The sequence below is a fragment of the Papio anubis genome, chromosome 10 (assembly GCF_008728515.1).
Source record: "Papio anubis isolate 15944 chromosome 10, Panubis1.0, whole genome shotgun sequence".
Classification (NCBI taxonomy): Eukaryota; Metazoa; Chordata; class Mammalia; order Primates; family Cercopithecidae; genus Papio; species Papio anubis.
This window is the reverse complement of record NC_044985.1, coordinates 86,672,361-86,693,159: the sequence shown is the minus strand read 5'-3', so window position 1 is coordinate 86,693,159 and position 20,799 is coordinate 86,672,361. Positions and strand designations below refer to the sequence as shown.

Here is a 20,799-nt window from a genome sequence, read left to right as displayed (position 1 = left end):
GAATATAATAGTTATTGTTTCTATTTTATTAAGAGATAGAGTTATTGAAATATTTCCTAATGCCTTTTTTGACTGTTTTTTATTTTAAATAATTGCCGTGAAACAATTTTAAAGCAATAAATGGTTTAAAGTAAGTAGGCTAATTAGAGAAGAGTATAATATAAATGAATAAAAAAGTCTGATTTTTTTTTTTTTTTGGATGGAGTTTCACTGTGGTTGCCCAGGCTGGAGCACAATGGCGCAATCTCGGCTCACCACAACCTCTGCCTCCTGGGTTCAAGCGATTCTCCTGCCTCACCCTCCCGAGTAGCTGGGATTACAGGCCTGCACCACCATTCCCAGCTAATTTTGTATTTTTAGTAGAGACAGGGTTTCTCCATGTTGGTCAGGCTGGTCTCAAACTCCCGACCTCAGGTGATCCACCTGCCTCGGCCTCCCAAAGTGCTGGGATTACAGGTGCGAGCCACCATGCCCAGCTCAAATGTCTGAATTTTTAAATGCAGATTTAATAACTCAACACATATATATATATATACACACACACACACACACATACACACACTAATTTAAGCTAACTCTTACAAATATTTCTAAGCAGGGATTCTGTTATACTTGGAATATAATCATTATGGTGGGATTCTTAAAAATATGGGTCTAATTAAACTGGTCTTGATCAAGTATTTTCATTCTGCAAAAAGTAAACTTACTGCCAAAACAAATACGGAAATAGATAAAAAATTTGACAAGATTTTACTATTTGTATTGAAAAGTATTCCTAGGATTCAGTGACAAATGTGTAAAAATGAAGACTTTATTATTATTGGTGTTGTATGTTTTAACACAACAGGAACTTGTTCCAGATATATTCCCATAGAAGTGGGAATGTATGAGGTTTTGGTATTGTTTTACATTGTTAGGTCATCTGTGGGTGACATGTTTTATATTCAGTGTAAATCTGGCCATTAGATAAGTATTTGGAATCAACCAAGAACTTTCTCCCACATTTGTATTTTTAAAAATGAGAAACAGTTTTATTATAAAAATAAAAATAGTACGTAAACCTATGGAAAAAATACCAAGCATAATCACGTCATCTTAGTAGAACTATCTTTTCTGTATTCTTTTTTTTTTTTTGAGATGGACTCTTGCTCTGTTGCCCAGGCTGGAGTGCGGTGGCATGATCTCAGCTCACAGCAACCTCCGCCTCCAGGGTTGTTCAAGCAATTCTCTTGCCTCAGCTTCCCAAAGAGCTGGGATTACAGGAGCCTGCCACCATGGCTGGCTAATTTTTGTATTTTTAGTAGAGACAGGGTTTCACCATGCTGGGCAGGCTGGTCTCTAACTCTCGAACTCAGGCGATCCACCCACCTCGGCCTCCCTCCCAAAGTGCTGGGATTACAGGCAGGAGCCGTGAGATACCGTGCCCAGTCTTTTGTATTCTTTTCTAATCTTCTTCCATATGCATTTAAAACAGATTTTACAATTGCCAAATCCAGATACCAAATGCACTTCAAACATGTCTAAAGTCATAAGGAAAATCGATGCCTGCTCCTCCTTTTACGATTTTCGTGTTTATTATCTACCTTCTTTAGGCTTGATCAAACATCAAAATAATAATAAAAACTGCTCCAGAGATAGAATGTTCAGGCTTCTTGATGATATTAGGCATCTGAAAAATCAAAGGGTTAGGGCTTAGTATTATATACCAGTACCAAGGTCTTTTTGAACTAAGTCACATAAAAATTCTTTAGTGTAGCTGGGTGCGGTGGCTCACGCCTGTAATCCCAGCACTTTGGGAGGCCTAGGCGGGCGGATCATGAGGTCAGGAGATCGAAACCATCCTGGCGAACACGGCGAAAACCCATCTCTACTAAAAATACAAAAAAATTAGCCGGGCATGGTGGTGGGCGCCTGTAGTCTCAGCTTCTCAGGAGGCTGAGGCAGGAGAATGGTGTGAACCTGGGAGGCGACGGAGCTTGCAGTGAGCGGAGATCGCGCCACTGCACTCCAGCCTGGGAGACACAGCGAGACTCCGTCTCAAAAAAAAAAAAAAAACTTTAGTGTAGATTCTGAACAGACACGCCTCGCTATTAAAAAAAAAAAAAAAAAAACCTCATTGTAGCTATACTCTAAAACTTACGCTGGCTTGTTTATCTGGGAACACCTACATGTATTAATTCGTTGAAGATTTATGTCACGTATATAGTGTGGCCTCATCTCAAATTTTCATGTGCTTAATTTTGAAACGAGAGTCTACTGGATATTTCCTTTTCTGTTAGCAATTAGCAGCAGTAGTAATGAAAGAATTAATATCTATAGAAAATTCTTTTAAAAAATCTAAAAATAATTTATATTTGATGTTATAATACATTATTTAATTTTTATAGTAAATTCACTAATCTGTTTTGCTTAGACCAGTATGGAAGAAAAGCCAGACTCGGAGTTAACACTTTGTAAGTTTATCTATACTCTGTTCATCTGTGGTTGGCAATATTTGATGCAGTTTATATTAGATTTATGTTTTTGTTATTTAGATTGTTTGGAGCTGAGATGAGGACAAATTTGTCACTTTTAATTTTTTGTTTGCTCCCATATATTTATTATCATTTTTTCCAGCTCTCATGGGGGAATGTGCTTTCTACATAGGAAGTAAAACCAAAACTAAAGCACACGTCATAGCCAAGGAAAATAGACATAATGTTTTTAAAACAGACATAATACTTATAAGAAAATGTTATGCTTTTGGAGTGCTTATAACATATGTTTGTTTATAGTTCTTTAAATTGTCCTAATAAAATTTATATCTCAAGGTTTTTCACTCCGTTCAAGAGACATGCACTGAACTTCTGAAGATAGTCGAGAAATACCAGCTAAGACTCAATGGTATGAAATCCTAGATATCTATCTGATAATTCCCATTTAAAATAAATATTAGCATTTTTTAAAATGAAAGATTTAATGTAGTAGTAGAACAATTTTGTGAATAGCATCTTATGGCAGAATATGAATATTTACAGTGACCTGTTCTCAAAGGCGCCCCAGTATTCTCTCTTTTCTCCTCAGTTAATCAAATCCGCTAACCCAGATTTATGTTTTGCTGATATTCTTTTTTTTCTTTGAGACAGGGTCTTTCTCTATCACCCAGGCTGGAGTGCAGCGGTGCGATCACAGCTCACTATAGTCTCCACCACCTGGGCTCAAGTGATCCTCCCGCCTCAGCCTACCAAGTAGCTGGGATACCTGGCTAATTTTTGTACTTTTTGGTAGACACAGGATCTCACTATGCTGCCCAGACTGGTTTCAAATTCCTGGTCTCAAGTGATCCTCCTGCCTCGACCTCCCAAAGTGCTGGGATTACAGGTGTGAGTCACCATGCCTGGGCCTGCCCAGCATCTGAAATGGATTTGTTTCCATCACTTAAACCTCTCTTTCTTGACTCCCACTTGCCCTTGCAATTAAATTTAATTCCTCTGCTGCTGTTTACAGAAAAACATGATGTAATTGTCTGTATGCATGGTCTCTGTTCCTTTCCTTCCACTTTCTCTTGTACTCACTCCAGTCAAGTTTTCATCCGCATCACTCCACCAAATTTCTCTTGTCAAGGTCGTGATTAACCAACTCCTATCTAAATCTGGCTTATCACATTATTTAACACAGTTGATTATTTCCTATTCCTTGATACACTTTCTTCACTTGGCTTTCCGGATTTTCCTCCTCCTGGTCACTCTTTCTTGGCATCCTGCCTTTGCTGATTCTCTTCTCTCCTGGACCTGTTCGGGTTAAAACTCAATCTTTGGATCACTTCTCCTTTTTTAATTACCATGGGCCTGCTGGACATGGCGACCTCTCTAATCACACCTCCTAAAACTTTCTCCCCTTTAGCCATATTAATACCTTACATAGTAGGCATATCTGCATAGTGGAATCCCTAACTTCCTTTGTGTATTTGGTCAAATGTCATCTTTTTAAATGAGGCCCTCCCTGAACTGCATATCTAAAATGCAATACTCTCTGCCCTCAGAGGGTACAAAAAATACAGTACAATACAATGCAATGCAATGCAATACTCTTTTCTCTCAAAACTCCCTGTCCAGTTAACAATATTCAACATTCTATATATTTTGTCCATTGTTTTTCTTCCCACCACTAGAATATGCCCTCTTTAAGGGCAGACTTTTTTTTTTTTTTTTGAGGCGGAGTCTCACTCTGTCACCCAGGCTGGAGTTCGGTGGCGTAATCTCAGCTCACTGCAACCTCTGCCTCCTGGGTTCAAGCAGTGCTCTGCCCCAGCCTCCCAAGTAGCTGGGATTATAGGCACTCACCAGCACGCCCGGCTAATTTTTGTATTTTTAGTAGAGTTTGGGTTTCACCATCTTAGCCAGGTTGGTCTTGAACTCCTATCCTTGTGATCCACCCGCCTTGGCCTCCCAAAGTGCTGGGATTACTGGCGTGAGTCACTGCACCCGGCCAGGACAGAATTTTTCTGTTATATTTCTGTGTCTACAGTCTAGAAACAATGGTCTAGCATGTAGTCAGTACTTGATAAATATTTGATTTCAATGAATCAATAATTTTTCTCATGTAGCTACGTAAATTAATCTGATCACTTTATAATCAGATCTTATATATTGTCCCATTAAAGAAAGAAATCCAATAAAGCATGATTATTCAAGTATTTTTTGACTACCTGCCATGTGCTTTTCCCAAGGAAATAGTTGGAGAAACAACTTTTGTAACAAAAAGAGAGACAATATAAGTAGTATGTAATTGAGTTCAGAATAATGATATAGACATAACTGAATTCCTATGAGTGAAAAATAACCATGGATTAGAGTAATTGGTAAAGGCAACTCCATAGACAGGAATTGAGGTAAAACTTAAAGGATTTATAGAAGTTGAACATGTAGAGAAGAGACTTGGAGTTTAAAGAGCTTAAAGAATGAGAACAGCCTGCATGGACAGAAGAGTTTGTCATTGAAACTAATGGGAGGATAAAGGAACAAAGGAAATTTGGGGTCAGATTACTAATGACCTTATATATTTTACCAAGCAGTAAAAGGCCATCACAATCACTGGACCAAGTGAGTCCTGTCTTAGAAATGAAAATGTGAAGAAAATCAGCAAGTTTATATACCCTGAAATCACTAGATCTTTTAGCACTCTGGTAGAGCATTTCAGGATAAGGAAGAGATATACATATATAGATTTAATTGTGTATTTTCGCTTCAAGATTGTGTATAAATACCTGATTTCTTGAAGACAATTGTATTAATACATCTGTTGGGAGTAACATTAGACAAATGCAGTAGGTTAGTCCAGCACCATAAATTTATGGGAATCTCTTGACTGCGGGGAGAACACGTCAGGGAGGGGCCTCTGTAGATTTTGGCAGGCAGGTCTCAACATAGAAGCAGCAAAGATTCAGCCTCACTGACTGCCCTTTCTGAAATGATAAAGGTAAGCTTCAGTGATCATTTATGTTCAGTTGATAGTTGATAATGAAGTATTCCAAGTATTCAAAGTGCTTTCTGAACCACTATACCCAAATGAATATTTTCTAGTAGGTTTTTTGTTTTGTTTTGTTTTTGAGGTGGAGTCTCGCTCTGTCACCCAGGCTGGAGTGTAGTGGCATGATCTATGCTCACTGCAAGCTCCACCTCCCGGGTTCATGCCATTCTCCTGCCTCAGCCTCTCGAGTAGCTGGGGCTACAGGCGCCTGCCACCATGCCTGGCTAATTTTTTGTATTTTTAATAGAGATGGGGTTTCACCATGTTAGCCAGGATGGTCTCGATCTCCTGACCTCGTGATCCACGCGCCTCGGCCTCCCAAAGTGCTGGGATTACAGGTGTGAACCACTGTGCCCAGCCCTAGTAATTTTCATTGAGGTATATTTTATGAAGTTCTGATTCAAAGGAAATGTGTAAACTGTACATCAGCATTAAATTATCGTGACTCCCCAAACCGCATCTGCTCTGTATCAGGTCGGTTGTTCATGGTTTTATTAGAGATGAGACTACAGACTGTGTAGACACCTTCCTCATTACACCATTGTGCTCTCCTTGGGTCACTCTTACAGGCATGGCGGCGGGGACAGGGGGAGTGGGGAGGCAGCATGAGGAGGCCTGAGTTCTGTTGCTGCCCCACAAATAGCCAGGCATTTACCTTTCAGTTTTAACTTTGATTTTCTATGAAGTAGGATGAAATTAGGCATGACATTTGTTGTTGTTTATGTACTTTAAGCTTATAATTGGAGTGCAGTGGGTTTTCTCCCCTTATTAGTCTTATTGTGGTTACAGGATCAGCTTACACTAGATTAGTATTTCTTAAATTGTGGTGAAGGACTTTTTTTTTGTTGCATGGTTTACTTTCAATCTGTTGTAAACTGATACCTTTGTAAAATTCAATAAAAATGAATTTTTAGCTGAGCACTGTGACTTGTGCCTGTAATTCCAGTGCTTTGGGAGGCCAAGGTGGGAAGACGGCTTGAGGCTAGAAGTTTGAGACCAGCATGGGCAACATAGTGAGACCCTGCCTCTAAAATAATTTTTTAAAAATTAGCCAAGCACTCATGCCTGTAGTCTAAGCTACTCAGGAGGCTGAGGCAGGAGGATCACTTGAGCCCAGGAATTCGAGGTTGCAGTGAGCTATGATCAAGCCACTGCACTCCAGGCTGGGCATCAGAGCAAGATCCCATCTTTTAAAAAAATAACTTTTAGAAAAATGAAATAAAATGCGTGAAAAATGTATTATAAGCTCACTTTATTAGATTTGACAAATATAAAATGCTCAAAGCCTCTACACAGTTATTCTCAGTTTCCTTCCTTCTTTGCTTGTCACAGCTTGGTAACAGAGGATTCTGGACCGATACTGGTCCATGGCCCACACTTTGAGCAGCAGTGCACTAGATGACAGTTTTTAGGGTTGCTGGAGCAGAACTGTGGACATCTGTGGGTCTGGGATACCAATCATAGGAAACTGAAGCCAGGATGGAGTCAAGAATGAATTAACAAGTTTAAATAGGAAACACTTTGTAAGAGGCAATTATCCTAAAATACATCTCTGCACATTTGAAAATGCATCATTTATGGCTTTGTTTTGTAGTTTTGAGAGATTTTTGTCACTAAAAATCAGTCCTTCTCAAAGCGAGGTCCATGGATTCACTGTGTCGAAACCATCTGGAGTGCTGATAAGAAGCCAGATTCCCTAGACCTATGGAAAGTAGAGTCTCTGGAAATGGAGCCCAGGAATTGCATTTAAAAAATAAGTCTCTCTTCTTCTTCCCCCAAGTAAATCTTGTATAGAAAGTTATTGCTGTGAGAATTGTAGTTGTGTATATGTTTTAAACAAATGATGAAAGGAAACAATTAACTACACTGTAATTTTTTTCCTAGTTATATCAGAGGAAGAAAATGAGCTAGGGCTCTTTTTAAAGTTTCAAGCGGAACGGGATGCAACTCAAGCTGGCAAAATGATGGACGCCACTGGCAAGGCACTTTGTTCTTCAGCCAAGCAAAGGTTTACCATGGTGGTTCATTATCTTGAATCTGTAGTCAATCTGACAGTTTTGACATATGTACTTAAATTTGCATATTTGTAAAGGTCACTGTTCATTCTAATAAAGGGTTAAAGAGAAATATACCACAGTTATATGTTTTGACACCTAATTCTTAATTACTAATTTTGTATTCAGAATAATTATTTAATGATTGATGTTCTTTTATTTCCCCTAAAATCAGACAAGTGTCAGTTATATTTCTCAACTGGTTTAATGTAACAGTCACAGAATGACTAACATCTTAAAAATGTGTATTTCCAATTTCACTTTTTGATACCATACTATAAATACAGTGGTACTTTTTAATTAGAAGAATTTTTTCTTCTTAATTACATAGTTTCCAGTTATTATTTCAGTTTCTAATATAATGATACCTACTGCAAAGAATCTCCTATAATTACTAAACCGAGCCCAAATCTTTAGCATTTAAGAAGAATAAAACAGTCCTTATCAGACCTATAATGATGGTATCCAATTTATATAGCTTTATTCTGAAACATCACGTCAGTGCAGAAGTCTATCTTGAAGGAAGTGACATGGAGGTACTAAGTACAGGGCCCTCCAATGGCTACTAAGCAAAAAGGAGGAATTGGATTTAATCTGTGTTTCTTAAATACTTGTTATCTTGTCCTCATCCTCAGCTGCTAAGAACTCCATACTCATTAGTTCTCCTAGCATCTCATCTACTCTAACCTACCCAGGTTTTCCCTGAACTTGTCAAATGAAAGGCTTTCTGTTAATTGGATTATGCTTTATGAATGCAGGTTCTCTGTTCCTCTCAGAACTGTTTTCTAAATGGCACATTTACTTCTCAGGTTATTTATACATGGAATAACATCCAGAGTATTGCAAAATGACATATTTCCTAAAGTAATACTGGGGGAGGTTTAGACACTTTTTTTTTTTTTTTTTTTTTTTTTGGTGGAGTTTCACTCTGTTGCCCAGGCTGGAGTGCAGTGGTGCCATCTCGGCTTGCTGCAACCTCCACCTCCCGGGTTCAAGTGATTCTCCTGCCTCAGCCTCCCGAGTAGCTGGGATTACAGGCACCCGCCCACCATTCCCGGCTAATCTTTTGCATTTAGTAGAGACAGGGTTTCGCCATGTTGGCCAGGCTGGTCGCAAACTCCTGACCTCAGGTGATCTGCCCGCCTTGGCCTCCCAGAGTGTTGGGATTACAGGCATGAGCCACCGCTCCCGGCCAACACATATTTATTGATAATTCAGAGTTGGCTATATGATCCTTATTTGCTTTCAAAATCTCCTTAGGGAACTTAATAAATTTTTACTTGTAGATTCATCTTGTTAGCAAATATGCTTTGTCATTGGTTTAAACTTTGTTTTGTTTTACTTATGATGTGTTCAACCCTCTGATTTTTACCTCTCTGCCATTAGATTGGCCCTGTGTACTCCTCTGTCTCGTCTGAAGCAAGAAGTAGCAACATTCAGCCAAAGGGCGGTATCTGATACCTTGATGACAATTAATCGGATGGAGCAGGCGCGCACAGAATACAGAGGAGCTCTGCTGTGGATGAAAGATGTATCCCAAGAGCTGGACCCAGACACCTTAAAGCAAATGGAAAAGTTTAGAAAAGTATGAAAATGTATCCTTTTCCTTTTCTTGGTGTATGAAATATGGAACTGCCACAGAATAATTAAGATAATAAAATTTCAGGTGTTTGTTGAGAAATATATGTTTCATTATACATTCTTGGTTGCTTGGAGACTGTAGTTGAAGTACAAAGGTTTATCACACTTTTATTTTTACTCCTGGAGTGGCATCTTCACACCGTCTACCTTTTTTATTAATTTTTTTATCTGTTTCATGATAGATCTAAATTACTTCTTAAATGTGCTTGCTTGAACTTTTGAGATTCGTTGCAGGAAGAAAATAGTTTATTACAGAGGGACAAAAGTAATTTAAGTAAAAACTCATGTAAAATGATTGTTAATTATAAGAAAATATGAAGGTTATCAAAATTTTTATTCTGTCTCAATACAAAGTTTGGCCACAGACTTCATAAGCAACTATGTATGAACATATGTTTTTGCTAAATAAACTCCTTATTATAAATTATCACCCCTCATTGTATGATACATAAATAACAAAATTCATTTTATCATTCATTTCATAAATAGAGACCCCATAATAAAAATAATAATATTTAATTCTGATGGAGCCATGACTCTGGGCCAGATGTTAAGTGGTTTGCCTCATTGATTACACACAACAGCCCTATGAAGTAGGTGAATACATGGCCTCAGGCCACAACAACCTCGTATTCCATCCCTTTTACATCCTTTGACAGAATACAGTCCAAGAGAGTGATTGAACAACATTGTGAATGCGCTAAATGCCACTTAATTGAACACTTTAAAATTGCTAATTGTATGTTATGCAACTTTCACCTCAATTTTTAAAAGAAGAATAATGTATTAGTCTATTTTCATGCTGCTGATAAAGACATACCCGAGACTGGAAAGATATTTAATGGACTTACAGTTCCATGTGGCTGGGGAGGCCTCACAATCATGGTAGAAGGCAAGGAAGAGCAAGTCACGTCTTACATGGATGGTGGCAGGCAAAAAGAGCTTGTACGGGGAAACTCCCCCTTTTAAAACTATCAGATCTTGTGAGACTTACTATCACAAGAACAACATGGGAAAGACCTGCCCCCATGATTCAATTATCTCTCACTGGGTCCCTCCCATAACATGTGGGAATTCAAGATGAGATCTTGGCAGGGACACAGTCAAACCACATCAAATACAATCCAAGTCCCTATCTGGACCCTAAAAACCCTGCATGGCCTGATCCCTGGTCCCTCCACAACCACGTTGTACTTGCTTCCTACACTCCAGGAAGAATGTGCTCCAGGAAGAATTTGCTGCTTGTTCTTCTAACATGATAAGGTCTTCACCCCCTACCACTCTCAGAACCTTTGTCCTTGCTTGTCCCTAGTTCTGGAATGCTCTCCCCAGGGTCTTAGCGTAGTCTGCTCATCATCTTTCTGTCCCAGTTCAAACATCATGCATGATCTCACCAGGGACTTTCATGTCATCAGTCATTCATTTCTGTTTACTTATTTGCTACTTTTGCAACTATATATTTATTTACTTCTTTTTTTCGTGTGCCTTCCTACCCAAGGATGGTGGGGAAGAACATTGTTTTGTTCACCACAGTATCTCAGAGCCTAGAACAATGCCTTGCATATAATAGGTACCTTATATTTGTTGAATGAATATATTAAAAAGTTGAGTATTCACACTACCTGATGGCATGACTCACCATTTATTCAAGAAATACAATAGGCCTCTACTGGAATTTATAAATATCTGCATGATTCAGAAATATTATTAATATTTCTCAGTGCTTTAACGAGGTCCCCTTTCCATTTATTCTTCTGCTCTTAGCTAAGTGCTATCTATGAATAGTTTTAAAAGTTTCTTTTTATTTGGAATAGTTTTTTAAAAATGATTTGCTTTCCATCTATTATCTCATACTTTCTCAGCATAAAGATACCTTCTGGAAAGAATCTCCTACAATTACTAACAGTAGCCAAAATCGTCATCATTACTCATGAAATATTAATGATACAGGGAAAAGGAATTAGTCTTTATTATAATTTATTTCTGAAACTATTATGAACCTTGTACTATATTTATACTATATATCTGTAATAAAAATTAGCATTTTATTGCAGGTACAGATGCAAGTGAGAAATAGCAAAGCTTCTTTTGACAAGTTAAAGATGGATGTTTGTCAGAAAGTGGATTTACTTGGAGCTAGTCGCTGCAATATGCTATCTCATTCGCTCACTACCTACCAGGTACCCACCTCCATGGTCAGCATGTCCTTGCAGTAAAGATGAGTGGTGAGATTCCTTTTTAAAAGTTGTCTAGAGGGTGCAAAAAACTATGTGTGATTAGATTCCTTTGAATAGCAGTGTTGGGCTTAGAAACCACAGTTTTCTAATTCTAAGTTCTATGTTCTTTTCATTCTGCCAAGTTGCCATCCTGTATCACTTTAACCTCAGAAGTCTCACTTGTGCTTATATTACCACAAATCACATATAAATAACACACAATGAATAAGTTAGATATTAATAAGCAGTTATTGATTTTTACATATATTTTTAAATGGAAAAAACTGAATAAACTGTACTTACATAAGAAAAGAGTAATAAACTACAGGAAATGGACATTAACTCCTGCTTTTAGGGAGTCTGCCTATTTCAGTTCAGTACTGTGGGATTCAGGAATGGAGAAAGGATGCACTTGAAAATAACTGTGTGTGATATCTGTTTAGCATCTTGCCTGAAACACAACAGCTATGAGTTCAATTCTCCTTTATTCTCTCCATTAATCCCCCTCACTTTAATCAGGAACCCTGAAGCAGCAAGGAAAATTTCCAATTACTTGAGTTAGCTTGAGAACACATTTTTTGGCAAATCTCTCTTGAACTCTAGATGAAAGGCCAGATTTAGTGGTAATGTAATTTTTAGTGGTAAATGTAATTTTTCTCCAATTAAAAAGTTTTATATATTCCCATTAACATAAAGATTACACATGTGTCCCTCCTTTAACAGAGACTGGTATTTTTGTGCTTTTAACATTTCTCTTTTTGATATCTCAGATGTTCTAATCCCTAAGTTTTCATTCTCTTAGCTGCAGTTACTCTCTAGGTGGCTCCAGTGTGCATTCCTGTGCTATTTATACAGATAACACCCACACGTGCAGACAAAGATGCCAATTCTTATGCACAATCACTATTTGCAGTGCTTTATGGTTCCGAAAACTTGGAAAATTGAATTTAGTTCCTGCTGCTTCTTATTTGGCAACTGTTCATCTACTAAACTAGTAAGGAAATATAGCACTTAAAAAATCGTGGAGGTGAAGGAGAACTGTAGTGTTACCTTTTCTTTTTTTGCAGAGAACACTGCTTGGATTCTGGGAGAAAACAGCTCGAATGATGTCCCAAATTCATGAAGCCTGTATTGGCTTTCATCCATATGATTTTGTAGCTCTCAAGGTACATTGCGTTCCATGTTCTCTTGTTTAGATGTATTACACTTCATTTAGGTGATAACATTGAAACCTTTTTTTTTTTACCAAGGTTAATTTAAAATTTACAAAACATTGAGAAACATTCTCCTTCAGCCAAGGGCCAGTATTTTCCTAATTGCAAATGCTGCCAGCAACACTGAAATACATAGGAATACTGTGGCAGGCTCAAGATATTAGTAGGACAGGGAAAAAGAGGGAGACAGTAAAAAGAGAATTTAAATGCAAAGGAGATAAGAAAAGGCTATGGAAAGGAAAAACTTAAGAGGAACAAGTGATGGAAAGTGGTCATGTGTTCTCAAAAATGAACAGATTACCTACCTGACGATATTAGAAGTTACAGAAAAACTTTGTTTTACTTTTACACTGATGTCATGGATATAGTTCATGATACCAACATTATGCTAGGTTTCAGTACCTTTTAACTTACCATTCATTCTGCCTTATTTTCAGTAAAGCTTGAAAGTTGCTGGCTGGTTTGTTCAAGCTGGATGTGGTATTTGTGATAGGCTCATATCTTGCATATTTCTGGGGTTTAGGATGAACATAAAGTCATGTTCTGATACGGCATCTTCCAGCCCCAAAGATGCCCTTGAATTAGGTTGTTTTTTGTTTTGTTTTATTTTGACTTTTTATGTAATAAATGTGTCGCTGTATGGCATACTGTGTATTTAGGCAAATTTTATATCCAATTTCTGCTCAGAATCAAAATTGAAAATCTTTAGCTGTATTTAGAGCATTGCGATACAGACTAGCAACACAGTTTAAGTGTTCTTTAGGCCTATTACTAAGTCGTTAAACTAATCTGTGGCTACCCCACATCACAGTATGTGCAGTTTGCACAGGCAGCCAGGAGAAACAAGTATATGAAGCTCAGTAGCTCAGTTCAGCTTACAATAGCATACATGTCCTATATCTTTCACTCTCTAGTTCGGAACTTCCTATTTCATATGGTTCTTTAGAATTTATATTCTCATTTTCTTTGCAGAGAGGAAGAAACAGTCTTTCTATTTACTTAACATTGACTTTCTTATCCTTAGCAACTACAAGACACTCCAAGCAAGCTTACTGAAGACAATAAATATGAACAAATAGGCGGTTTTCTTACTGAACAGCTCAATAAGTAAGCAGGCATAAGTCATCTGTGTCATGTTATACAAGTCCTGGATACCATCATATGATACATGTGGAAAGAATTGTTTCTTCTCTTACTGAATATTTATTTCTATGTCATTTTTCCAATCAACACTAAACATTTGTGTCATAGTCTGTTTTGCTATAACAGAATACCTGAGACAGGGAAATTTATAAAGTAAAAAAGTTTAGCTCATGGTTCTGCAGGCTGGGGAGTTCAAGGGTATGGCCCTGGTTTCTGGTGAGAGCTTTAGTGCTGCTTTATAACATGGCAGAAAAGGTCAAAGGGGAAGCAGACCTGTGTGAAGAGGCAAAATCAAGGGGCGTGCTGGCTGTATAACAACCCATTCAGAAGCATTCCTGAGAGAACTAATCCAATCTCATGAGAGTAAGAACTCACTCATTACCATGAAAAAGGCACTAAACCATTCATGACGGATCTGCCCCCATGACCCAAACACCTCTTACTAGGTCTCCACCTCCCAATACTCCCACACTGAGATTGGGGTCAGATTTCAACAAGAGTTTTGATGAGGAGAAATTCAAACCTTAGCAATTTGTTTTGAAACCATATATATGTATGTGTATATATATATAATATATATTTCCATTTTTTTCTTAATATCCAGATCCTACACAAATTTTTTACATTTTTTAACATAGCAGACAAAGGACATGACAGGAGTATCAAACTGATTGGGGTCATTAAGAGTCTGTCATTTGGGATACTGAGCCTTGTATTAAGAGCCACAAGTACTTCTAGTGACTCTTGAAATGGGCAGCTAGAGAGAAGAAAGGGACATGTACCAGCATCTGTGAAATAAACTATGAGAAATCTATTTCCAGAATAACATACATAGGACTGGGACTGGTTACCTGAAAATATGGGCTGTTGCCATGTACATCCTTCATGTCCCCTGTTTCCCTTTTATTATATTGTCCCTTTGTTTTTCTTTCAAAGCTGCTATTTAATTCTCATTTTAACCAGATTCAGTATATTAATGAACTCAGAAATAAGGGCCAGTGATAAACCATATATTGTTGAGTAGAAGGTGATCATGAGAGAGTGGTTTGTTATAAAGCCCAACGCGCCTTGGAGTTTGCCTCTTGGCATGTGTCCACTTCCCCTTTGACCTTCTCTACCATGTTATGATGCAGCACTAAAGCCCTTGTCAGAAGCCGGGGCCATGATCTTTAACTTTAACAACCTGCAGAACTAAATCAACCTCTTTTCTTTATAAATTACTCAGTCTCAGGTATTCTGTTATAGTAACACAAAATGAACTAAGACACAAATTTAACATAAGACATTTTCCCATCTTCTCTATGAGGAAATCCAAACCAATTTTTTTTGCTAACTTGAATGTATAAATGTTTTAAGATAAACATTGATCAAATGTCTAGTTATAAGTTAAATTTGTGAATTTATATATTGACTTTTGACTTTTTTTTTTTTTTTTTTTTGGACAGTGTCTCACTCTTTTTGTCCAGGCTGGAGTTCCGTGGCACAATCTCAGCTCACTGCAACCTCCCCCTCCCAGGTTCAAGCGATTCTCCTGCCTCAGCCTCCCGAGTAGCTGGGATTACAGGCATGCACTACTAAGCCCAGCTAATTTCTGTATTTTTTAGTAGAGATGGACTTTCACCATGTTGGCCAGGCTGGTCTCGAACTCCTGACCTCAAGTGATCTGCCCACTTCAGCCTCCCAAAGTGCTGGGATTACAGGAGTAAGCCACCACGCCTGGCCTATATTGACATTTAAAATCATATGTTATATGAACTATGTTAATTTAGTAAAATTTTTCCATTCTCACATTTCACAAGAGTTTTATTCAAAATCCTCTCATGTATCTTTAGCATTATGAGAGCTACTTTTCAAGTTAACTAGTAGATAGCCAAGCTCTTCACTTCTTTTCCATCCAAGTTCTTTAAAAAAACATAATACTGTTAGGGAAAATTTCATTTCAGGTCATGAGTATTTATTTGCTCTGTAGGTTTATTTGTGTAGTATTTACAAGTAAATACTGTATAGATTTTTAAGTATCTTTAAAGATTTATTAAAAACAACTTTCAATACTAGCAACTGTGAGGTGATGCCCCAGGTGTAGTGAGTATGTCTGTGTTCAATTTATTTTTCTTTCTTTTTTTTTTTTTTTTTTTGTTTTTAGACAGAGTCTTGCCCTGTCACCCAGGCAAGAGTGCAGTGGCACGATCTCGGCTCACTGCAACCTCCACCCCCCAGGTTAAAGCAGTTCTCCTGCCTCAGCCTCCTGAGTAGCTGGGATTACAGGCACGCACCACCACACCTGGCTAATTTTTGTATTTTTAGTAGAGACAGGGTTTCACCATGTTGGTCAGGCTGGTCTCGAACTCTTAACCTCGTGATCCGCCTGTCTCAGCCTCCCAAAGTGCTGGGATTACAGGCGTGAGCCACTGTGCCCGGCCCAATTACTTTGTCTTAACTTTGTCTTTATTATATCAGATAGATGCTATAAATACCCAAAATTAGTATTGATTGAGGATATTTTAGGCTGATGTGTCTTGCAAACATCACTTAGTTGTTCAAAATAGGGTACTACATCTTTTCTAGAGTTCTTCATTCCCTTGATTTAGTTCACAAGTGTTCTTAAAACCTTTCAAGGCTTGAAAATGAAACTTCTTATTCTATGACTTTGATGGTGAAGGTTCTTGAAGATTGAGTACTGAGCGTGATGCCTGGTGCTTTGTAGATACTCAGTAAATGTTTATGGACGGAATAAGGGGTGAAATGTCTGTATAGATCTATAAAAGAAGTAGGAAATTCACCAGATGTAGATTTTAGGGGATCTAGTGGACAATTTTATGTTTTCTGAGTAGAAAATTCTTTTTAACCATATAAAACTGTTTGGGGAATATAATTCACAAGTGTATTATAACAAAAAATCTACATTTTTTTTGTTTTTACTTCAGGCTAGTTTTGTCTGATGAGGAAGCAAGCTGTGAGAGAGAACAAGGTAAGATGGTAAATTTATTACTTTGAACTGGTCACATTTTAAATGTCAAAATAGTTTATCACAGCCTTTTTTTTTTTTTTTTTTTTTTTTGAGACAGAGTCTCGCTCTGTCCCCCAGGCTGGAGTGCAGTGGCTCGATCTTGGCTCACTGCAAGCTCTGCCTCCCTGATTCACACCATTCTCCTGCCTCAGCCTCCCAAGTAGCTGGGACTACAGGCACCCACCACCACGCCCGGCTAATTTTTTTTGTATTCGTAGTAGAGACAGGGTTTCACCGGGGTAGCCAGGATGGTCTAGATCCCCTGACCTTGTGATCTGCCTGCCTCGGCCTCCCAAAGTGCTGGGATTACAGGTGTGAGCCACCGTGCCCGGCCTCCGTCAGCTTTTGTTTTGTCTGGGCAAGTCTTTGTTTCTCCTTCATTTTTGAAGGATATTTTAGCTGGATATACTATTCTTGGGTGAAAGTTTTTTTCCTTCAGCAGTTTAAATGTCATGCCACTTTCTCCTGGCCTATAAGGTTTCCACTGAAAAGTCTGCTGCCAGACATTTTGGAGCTTTATTGTATGTGATTTGTTGCTTTTCTTTTGCTGCTTTTGGGATCTTTTCTTTATCCTTGACCTTTGGGATTTGATTACTAAATGCCTTGAGGTAGTCTTCTTTGGGTTAAATCTGCTTGGTATTCTATAACCTTCTTGTACTTGGATAGTGATATCTTTCTCTAGGTTTGGGAAGTTCTCTGTTATTACCCCCTTTGAATAAACTTTCTACCCCATCTCCTTCTCTACCTCCTCTTTAAGGCCAATAACTCTTATATTTTCCCTTCTGAGGCTGTCTTCTCGATCCTGTAGGCATGCTTCATTGTTTTTTATTCTTTTTTCGTTTTTGTTTTTTGAGACAGAATTTGAATCTGTTGCCCAGACTCGAGTGCAGTGGCACAATCTTGGCACACTGCAACCTCTGCCTCCCAGGTTCAAATGATTCTCCTGCCTCAGGCGCCTGCCACCACGCCCAATTTTTTTTTTTTTTTTTGAGATAGAGTTTTGCTCTTGTTGCCCAGGCTGGAGTGCAATGGCACAATCTCAGCTCACGGCAACCTCTGCCTCCTAGGTTCAAACGATTCTCCCCTGCCTCAGCCTCCCAAATAACTGGGATTACAGACATGTACCACCATGCCTGGTTAATTTTGTATTTTTAGTAGAGACAGGGTTTCTCCATGCTGCCCAGGCTAGTCTTGAACTCCTGACCTCAGGTGATCCACCCACCTGGCCTCTCAAAGTACTGGGATTACAGGCATGAGGCACTGCACCTGGCCTATTCTCTTTTCTTTTGTCTTCTCTGACTGTATTTTCAGATAACGTGTCTTCAAACTCACCGATTCTTTCTTCTGCTTGATCAATACTCCTGTTGACTCTGATGCATTCTTCACTATATCAGTTGAATTTTTCAACTCTGGAATTTCTGCTTGATTTTTAAAAGTTATTTTAATCTGTTTGTTAAGTTTATCTGATAGGATTCTGAGTTCCTTTTCTGTGTTATCTTGAATTTCATTGAGCTTCCTCAAAACAGCTATTTTGAATTCTCTCTCTGAAAGGTCACATATCTCTGTCACTTCAGGATTGGTCACTAGTACACTATTTAGTTTGTTTGGTGAGGTCATGCTTTCCTGTATGGTCTTGATGCTTGTGGATATCTGTCGATGTCTGGGCATTGAAGAGTTACATATTTATTAGTCTTTGTAGTCTGGGCTTGTTTGTACCTGTCCTTCTTGGGAAAGTTTTCCAAGTATTCAAAGAGCACTGAGTTGTTATCATCTAAATCTTTGGTCATGATAGCTGTATCTGCATTGGGGGTGGGGCACCCCAAGCCCAGTAATGCTGTGGCTCTTGCAGAATTGTAGAGATACTGCCTTGGTGGTCTTGGGTAAGATCTGGGAGAATTCCCTGTATTACCAGGCAGAGACTCTTGTTCTTTTCCCTTACTTTCCCCCAGACACGTGGAGTTTCTCCAAAGCCAGCAAAATACTGGGTCTCACCCTGGGCCCCCAGTTACCACTGCTTGGCTACTGCCAATATTCACTCAAGGTCCAAGGGCTCTACCATCAGCAGGAAGCAAATCCAGCCTGGCTTGTGTCCTTCCCTTCAGGGCGGCAAGCTACTCCCCAGCCTACAGCAGATACCAGAATGCCATCTGGGAGCCAGGGCCTAGAGTCAGGAACCTTAGGAATCTGCTTGGTTCTCAATTCTACACCACCTGAGCTGACACCCAAGCTGTAAGACAAAATCCTTCCCACTCTTCCCTCCTTTCCCTCATGTGGAAGGAGTCTCTCCCTGCAGCAGGTACTGCCTGGCTATCGCTGATATTCACCCAAGGCCCAAAGGCTCTTCAGTCAGCTTGTGGTGAATGCTGCCACGTTTAGGACTCTCCCTTCAAGGCAGTGGGCCCCCCTTTAGCCCAGGGCAGGTCCAGAAATGCCATCCAGAAGCCAAGGGCTAGAACTGAGGACCCCAGGTGACTTCTTGGTTCTCTGCCCCACTGTGGCCAAGCTGGTGCCCAAGCTGCAATAAAAAGTTCCTTTTACTTTTTCCTCTCCTTACCTCAAGCAGAGGAAGTCTGTCCCTGTGGGCACCATAGCTTGGAATGCACTGGGTCACACCTGAAGCCAGCACAGCCCTGGGTCTTACCCAAGTCCCATGGTGAGTACTGCCTGGGTGCTGCTGATGTTTATTCAGGGCCCAGGTTCTCTTAGTCATCAGGTGATAAATCCTTCCAGGACTGGGTCCTTCCCTTTAAGGCAGTGCATTCCCTTCTGGCACCGGGTATGTCTAAAAATGTGATCTGGGAGCTAGGGCGTGGAATGAGGGCCTTGGGACTCTACCTTCTCCCCTATCCTACTGTGGCTGAGCTGGTATCCAAGTTGCAAGACAAAGTCCCCTTTACTCTCCTTTCTCCTCGCCTCAAGTGGAAAGGAGTTTCTCCTGGAGCTGTGAGCTGCACTGCCTGGGATTGGAGGAGGGGTGATGTAAGCACTTCCTTGGCTGGCTGGCTGGCTGGCTCATATCTCACTAGGTCACATGTCCCCTAACTCCACTGGCTCCAAGCCCAGCACAGCACCAGGACTTGCCCGGGAATTGCAGTGCTTGTGGCCTAGACTGCCTTTCAAGTTTATTTAGAACCCCACAGTGCTTTAGCTTGCCATGGTGGGGCTTGCTGGAACTCAGATTCTGACCAGTGGGATGGGTGGTTCCCCTCTGGCTGGGGCTGGTCTAACTGCCCCCTCTGTGAGTATTGGCTGAATTCTGCCCCATGTTGCTTTCAGCTGTGGCAGGCATCACTGAGTTCTAATGCAAAGTCCCACAATCACTGCACTCTCCCTCCCACAAGCATAGATTCTCTCTCCACACCATGTGGCCGCTGCCAACAGATGGTGGAATGGTGGTGTTGGCAATTCAACACTGTCTTTCCTATCTTCTTCCTTGCCTCTTTCAGTGATATGTGGTTAAAACCAGGTACTGTGATCTCTCACCCAATGTTTAGTTGTTATGAAGGTTCTTTCTTGTATGGATAATTGTTCAATTTGGTGTTCCTGTGGGGTATAGAGGGGAAATGATGGCTGGAGAGTTCTATTAAGCCAGCTTGCACTGCCTTCTCTCCCCAAAGATAGGTGCTTTAAAATGCAAAAGTCCAGTTTATAGGATTGCATGATTAAGTTTTGAGTTTTCCCTCATACTGAAATTTGTGTTGTTTTTAAAAAATAAATACATGTTACATATACAGTCACAATACATTTGAACCACGGTGGTAAAGAAGAGTACAGGCTTTGGAAACAGAAAAATCTGAGTTTGGATCCTGGCTTTTTAAAACATATCATTTATGGCTCTCTCAGTTGTGTCATCTGAAATAGGAGTTATTTATGCCTATCTTACCAGGGACATTAGGGATAGAGGTAATATTGACAAACTCCATAGCACATAGTAAGTGACTAATAAATAAAAGAAAGAATATTTAATTTATTTTTTTTTTGAGACAGAGTCTCACTCCTGTCAGCCACGTTGGAGT

At 39.4% G+C, this 20,799-nt stretch overlaps 1 protein-coding gene and 1 long non-coding RNA gene across 11 annotated transcripts in view; one reads left to right on the top strand and one right to left on the bottom strand.

Annotated features, from left to right (window-relative positions):
* Positions 1-20,799, top strand: part of ICA1L (islet cell autoantigen 1 like) — a 95,821-nt gene that overhangs the window by 39,073 nt on the left and 35,949 nt on the right. For 8 of the 10 annotated variants that reach the window (XM_017946803.3, XM_017946802.3, XM_017946798.3 and 5 more), the window contains 8 exons: positions 2,811-2,883; positions 7,393-7,516; positions 8,949-9,147; positions 11,258-11,383; positions 12,487-12,585; positions 13,658-13,740; positions 16,701-16,744; positions 19,347-19,436. In XM_017946803.3, coding sequence (XP_017802292.1) covers positions 2,811-2,883; positions 7,393-7,516; positions 8,949-9,147; positions 11,258-11,383; positions 12,487-12,585; positions 13,658-13,740; positions 16,701-16,744; positions 19,347-19,436 — 838 coding nt within the window. Of the gene's footprint in view, positions 1-2,413; positions 2,454-2,810; positions 2,884-7,392; positions 7,517-8,948; positions 9,148-11,257; positions 11,384-12,486; positions 12,586-13,657; positions 13,741-16,700; positions 16,745-19,346; positions 19,437-20,799 lie in introns of all 10 variants that reach the window. The other 2 variants (XM_017946805.3, XM_017946804.3) reach the window with 2 other exon arrangements.
* On the bottom strand, positions 1,553-12,495 carry LOC103876453. The gene is made up of 4 exons (XR_635700.4): positions 11,392-12,495; positions 8,935-9,119; positions 5,246-5,443; positions 1,553-1,669 (listed from the first exon to the last, which is right to left on the bottom strand). It is a non-coding gene; the product is annotated as an uncharacterized LOC103876453 (long non-coding RNA).